The following is a 6,000-nucleotide window of genomic DNA, read 5'->3' on the forward strand; positions in this document are numbered from 1 at the left end:
GATTAAACAAACAAAAAAACTAAAACCATCTGACTCCTTACGCATGCATAACTCGTGCAGTGCAATGTAACTTGACTTGACTTGCAGCTCTTTCTGTAATGTCATTATAGCATTTTATTTTAAAGACGGAGCGCGTCCTTGTGCTAAGTAGGCCTTGCCCCGACTAAAGATTTTTTCTAGTCATCTGGTCGCACGTTATATTAAATTGATTAATATAATAATATACTAAACCATACTTAAAATATATAAGCAGGGCGCAGGCGTAGCCTATTACAGCCTACACGCGCATAAATTGCCTCAGCGCACCGGCAAAGTGATTATGAAAGTGTCGGGAGAAAGAAGACATTTTAATGATTTATTAATAAACTAGTGGTTTCTGAGTCAGTTCGGCTGCTGAGAGGAAGTTGCCGACGCTGACTCGTCATCTCCACATGGACGCGCCTTTAACAGAAATGCACCTTTTCATACGGACTGCATAATTAAAGAATATTACAAAATCGAGTAGGCGAGTTTTCCTTATATTCATTTTATTATTAATATATAGCTATTTAAAAAATAATAACCTGCGTTTAGAATTCTCTGGCGCCGCGTGCATGAGAACCACTTAAACATCACGACTCGCTGAAAGAACAAACGTGTGTGATGTCCAGGGTTTAATGGCGTGACGGCACTGATCTTCATCCTGTACAGCAGGCACACGTCACATGTCATCAGAGTAATAATGAGCTTTATGATTCGTCAGTGACCTGTCTAAACCCCTGCAGTCGTCATCGCATGTTAAACTCCTCTTGTATTGCGTCTTACACTGATGTCAAAGTGTTTAGTATCTAATGGTGTGTCAGTATTAGTATTCAAGTCTGAAACATGATTCACTTAAAGAATCACTCAGACAGATAGATTCCTTTTCCTGCTTGTTTTTTTGTTTCTACAGAGAATTAAAAGTGAAAGAACCATTTAAAAATATCTTAGATTAAACCATTAAGTGCATATTTACGGTCTCGTGCGACAAACAGTCCAGTCTCAGTAACCAGCATTACCAGCGTTTACATCTAAATGTGATGATATCATAAATATGTTTTAACTTCATGCAAGTGACTGTTGTTAGGGAGAACCTTTTGTTTCTTGCGCCCATTCATACTCTTCCATTCACAAATATGTATAATTAATAGAAACATGTTAGTGAAATGTTTGCCTTACTATTTAAAATCTTTGTCTTGTCTAAACGGCGTTTGGTTGGATTTTCATAATGATAATTAAAAACTGTTATAGCACACGCCACACGTACATCTCTACACACGTCTATTTGACGTCTGCATTTACATTTGCAAGACGCATTTTTAGAGTGTTTACTCATCTGCGATATTGGACGTTTTCTATCAGATGTCAACTAGACGTTTAGAAGATGTCTTTAAGATGTTTATGATTTAGAATGCATGCAAAGCTGACATCTTAAAGACGTCTGTCAGATGTTTGTACACCGCAGATCTGTAACAGACCTCTTGCAGACGTCCCTGTGCTCCGTGGGTTTGGCGATCGATCGATCTTTGTTTGCTGACTCGCTGTGTGTTCGAGTAATCCGGGCGCGTTCACGTGCGCTGATCCGCTGAGAGAGCGCTGAAAAGACGCGCGCGCAGCTCGCGCTCCGTTACTCCGGTGAACTCATGGCAACCGAAGGACAGAGAGTGGTGCTGATCACCGGCTGCTCGTCCGGTATCGGGCTCGCGATCGCCGTGATGCTCGCGAGAGACGAGATGAAGCGCTACTACGGTAAGACGCGAATCATTCCCTTACGAAATTAATCATGGTTTCGCTACAATAACCATAGTTTAACCATGGTATTTGTAGTAAAACTGAAATGGTAACCAAAACGTCAAAAAAAACATGCACACCATGGTTAAACTATGGTTATTGTAGCGAAACCATGATTAATTTGTGGTAACCATGGTTTAACTAGTAACCTTTTTTGTATTTGGTCCATGGTTAACACACTTTTACTATAATAAAACCATGGTTAATTTTTGGTGACACATAAATACAGATTAACACATAATGCTGAAACACCACAGTACAGTTTTTTCTTCATTAATTTGCCAAACAATTTTAACCCTGACAGCACATCATGGAGACTCTATTTGACATCTGCACTTACATCTGCAAGACGTATCTTTTAGAGTGTTTGCTCATCTGCGGTATGTCTATAGGACATTTCCTATCAGATGTCAGATCAATGTTTAGAAGATGTCTTTAAGATGTTTATGATTTAGAATGAATGTAAAACTGATATCTTGATGTTTGTAGATGCTTTCCAGATGAAGCGATCTCTAACAGATGTCTTGCAGACGTACCTGTGCTATCTGGTCAAGGAAGAACTAATGAATCAAACTAGAAACGACTGGATCAGTCCCACTGTGCAGAAGAACCGCACTGTTTAATAGAGCTTATAAGATTCAGAGGAAAGTGATTTAGATGATGGACATTCATTAAGGATTTTGTCAGACCTGCTATTATTTGGCAGTTAACATGTCAAATCTCTTTTGTTGTTTCAGAGCAGAGTTGAAGCGCTCTGTAAAGTCTCACTCATTTCTGTGTGTGTGTGTGTGTGTGTGTGTGTTCAGTCATAGCTACCATGCGGGATCTGAAGAGGAAGGATAAGCTGGTTGAAGCGGCGGGAGACGCGTACGGTAAAACTCTGTCTCTGCTCACACTGGACGTCTGCAGCGATGAATCTGTCAAACAGTGTGTCGACAGCGTCAAAGATCGACATATAGACATACTGAGTGAGTACAAACACACACACACACACACACAGAGAGATCTGTTCATCCATTCTGAATGACCCCAACATTTTTGAATAGAAATGTACATAAAATAACATAACTAAGTGGATGCAGCACAGTAACTAAACAAGTAATTAAGAAGAAGGTAAAGATGGAAGCTTCTGTTAGTAAGAGTAGTGAAGGTTCAGTCAGACTGTGATCTGTGTGTTTGTAGTTAATAATGCTGGCGTGGGTCTGGTGGGGCCGGTTGAGGCTCTCAGTCTGGACGACATGAAGAAGGTATTCGAGACCAATTTCTTCGGGGTTGTGCGCATGATTAAAGAGGTGATGCCCGACATGAAGAGGAGACGCTCTGGACACATCATGGTCATCAGCAGCGTGCTGGGCCTGCATGGTGAGACGGTCAGACACAGAAACTTCTTCTTGAAGAACAGCAGAAGAGCTCTGAGCTCTCGTGAGCATCTACTGAATCACACAAATGTGGAAACAAATCAGACTCGTTTTGCTCTTCACAGGTGTGGCGTTCAATGACGTTTACTCCGCGTCAAAGTTTGCCACGGAGGGACTGTGTGAGGGACTCGCCATCCAGCTGCTCCAGTTTAACATCAAGTGAGTCTCAGCGTTTGCCACTGAACACACACTCCTGCATTCCTTCTTCTTGTCATGTGATTTTCAGTATGATTAGTCACTTCATTAGGTTTCTGATGGTGTTTGACTCTTTTCATCAGTGATTAAACCACATTAACATTAGCAGAATCACACTGATGTTATGTGACCGCTCCCTCTGGTGGTCTGGAGGGGAAGTTACAGGTTCAAACCCATTAAAGATCACAGATCAGGAAATAAGCAAAGTTCTACGGCAGTGCTTCTCATCCAGGAGGCCTTCAAATGATTTAATACGAAACAAGCATTAAAATAAGCTAAAATCTAAAGCTGACCAACATTTGTTTTAGTTTGATGTGGTTCTAGATCTGATGGCTCTCACTGCAGTCTGATATATTTCTTATATTTGTCTGTCTGTCAGGGTGTCGATGATCGAGCCCGGGCCTGTAAACACTGAGTTTGAGCTGAAGCTGATGACAGAAGTCTCTAAGAAAGAGTTTGCTGGTGCTGATCCAGAGACGCTCCATCACTTCAGGACCTGCTACCTGCCCACACAAGTCAACCTCTTCAAAGGTCTGGGACAAACACCTGAAGACATCGCCAAGGTCAGAACACATGAATTCATACCCATTCACAACAAGAACCATAACTAGAAACAAAGACGTAATCATCATTCCATCTCTTAAAGGTGCCACAGAATGCATTGATACAATATTTTAAATTGTTCTCTGATGTCCCCAGAGTGTGTATGTGAAGTTTTATCTCAAAATATCCCACAGATAATTTTTTTATAGCTTGTTGAAATTGACACTTTTAGGGTATGAGCCATAACATTCTGTTTTTTGTGTGTGTGTGTTTGTCCCCTTTAAATGAGCTGATGCTCTCACCTCCCTTTTCAGACGAGTGCGGAGCTTCAAGAGCTCATGATCGTGGGCACATTCCGGTGTTATGGTTTAACTGGTGGTGACTGTGTTACTGACCCTCACAGTGCTTCCAAATGCAATTTTTACTACCACATTCCTATTCACAATCATTCTGGTAGCACAAGAAGGCAGCATTAGTGAAAACAGGCAGAAACAATGGTAGTTTTAGCAACATTAGCCTTACAGAGAGCCAAGAAGCTCTTTTTGGAAACAAAATATGATGCGTGGTGCTTACTTTGTCTGGAGTCAGGACGTTTGCACCCAAAGAGTTGGTATCGATCCCCCTTTCAGAAGCAATCTTTGCACACCTCCAGTGCTGAACTGACCCTCGTTTGTGAGGCAGTCCGACGTAAAATGTTAGTACAAACGTATAGGACTTTTCCATTTTTTTCTGGTTCATTTTCCTGGTCACCTTCGAAAATGAAATTTAACCAAAGTGTCCTCAGCAGTCTATGGAGACCAAACATAGGACAAAGAGCATCACAAATGGGCGGTACTTTCCCAGAGTATGACATCATAGTAGTGAGAAATCTGGAACTGATAGTGTGGAGAGACTGATTATGATTTATTTGGATTATAAAATAATGAGTGAGTGGATTTTTACCATTATAAGTTGGTCCAGACTATTACTTAAAATGATAATGACACAGAGGAAACATATCAACTGGAATCACTTTCAGAACGATTTCCTTCCAGCCGATCAATGATTAAAACAATGACAACCAATCAGAATCCACCCAAACTTAAAGAGATCAAGTATTTATCATCTGCTGGTGTGGAGACTAAAATAGATAATGGAATTGAAACTCACGCACTGTCTGTGTGTCTCTGAAGGTCACTAAGAAGGTGATAGAGTCGCCGTGGCCTCCTTTCCGTAACCTGACGAATCCTCTGTACACTCCAATCGTGGCGCTGAAGTACGCAGACGAGACACGCAGCCTGTCAGTTCACACCTTCTATCACATGCTGTATAACCTGGGAGGAGTCATGCATGTCAGCGTGAGAATCATGAAGTTCCTGAGCTTTGGATGGTTACGGAGACGAGCCATCTCACCAACCTAACACACACACCCACCCACACACACACACACACACACACACACACACACACACACACACACACACACACACACACACACACAAACACACACCTGTGGATGCTGCAGCAGGGCAGGGAGAAAGCACAACACAGACAGATGTTGAAATGCCCAGAGGGCTCTTTATTTACAATAGTGGAGGAGTGGGGCAGTGAGAGTGGCTGTGGCGTCCTCTGGGTCTTCGTGGATGCTCCTTGTGATTTTGTGAGTGAAAAGGGAAAGTGACGTGACATACAGCCAAGTACTTGGAATTCATGCTCTGCATTTAACCCATCCAAAGTGCACACACACACAACACACTGTGAACACACACCCAGACAAGTGGGCAGCCATTTATGCTGCAGCATCCAGGGAGCAGCTGCCTTGCTCAAGGGCATCTCAGTCGTGGTATTGAGGGTGGAGAGAGCACTGTACATTCACTCCCCCCACCTACAATTCCTGCTGGCCCGAGACTCAAGCTCGCAACCTTTGGATTGCAAGTCCGACTCTCTAACCATTAGGCCACGACTTCCCCAGTGTAGGTGGACTTGGGGAATAGTTCACATCTTATTGCGGTGGTGGTGAGAGTGTTGTTGGCTTGGCCTGGTCCTCAGTCGCTTC

General features: G+C 42.5%; 1 protein-coding gene across 1 annotated transcript; it reads left to right on the forward strand.

Annotated features, from left to right (window-relative positions):
* The first annotated feature begins 1,526 nt into the window (after window positions 1–1,526).
* On the forward strand, window positions 1,527–5,721 carry LOC109084327 (retinol dehydrogenase 8-like). Its single transcript, XM_042765819.1, has 6 exons — window positions 1,527–1,767; window positions 2,616–2,777; window positions 2,992–3,171; window positions 3,293–3,386; window positions 3,802–3,985; window positions 5,138–5,721. Exons 1-6 carry the CDS (start codon window positions 1,662–1,664, stop codon window positions 5,363–5,365), a joined length of 954 nt encoding a protein of 317 aa, XP_042621753.1. The 5' UTR covers window positions 1,527–1,661; the 3' UTR covers window positions 5,366–5,721.
* The last annotated feature ends 279 nt before the right edge of the window (window positions 5,722–6,000 follow it).

The sequence above is a fragment of the Cyprinus carpio genome, chromosome A1 (genome assembly GCF_018340385.1).
Source record: "Cyprinus carpio isolate SPL01 chromosome A1, ASM1834038v1, whole genome shotgun sequence".
In the NCBI taxonomy this organism is placed as follows: domain Eukaryota; kingdom Metazoa; phylum Chordata; class Actinopteri; order Cypriniformes; family Cyprinidae; genus Cyprinus; species Cyprinus carpio.

What these genes read in the sequence shown, in the direction of transcription:
- LOC109084327 (XM_042765819.1), top strand. Translation starts at nt 1,662, where the DNA reads ATGGCAACCGAAGGACAGAGAGTGGTGCTGATCACCGGCTGCTCGTCC. An exon ending in TCGACATATAGACATACTGA is followed by an intron (nt 2,778 to 2,991) that starts GTGAGTACAAAC and finishes GTGTGTTTGTAG; the next exon opens with TTAATAATGCTGGCGTGGGT. An exon ending in CACCTGAAGACATCGCCAAG is followed by an intron (nt 3,986 to 5,137) that starts GTCAGAACACAT and finishes GTGTCTCTGAAG; the next exon opens with GTCACTAAGAAGGTGATAGA.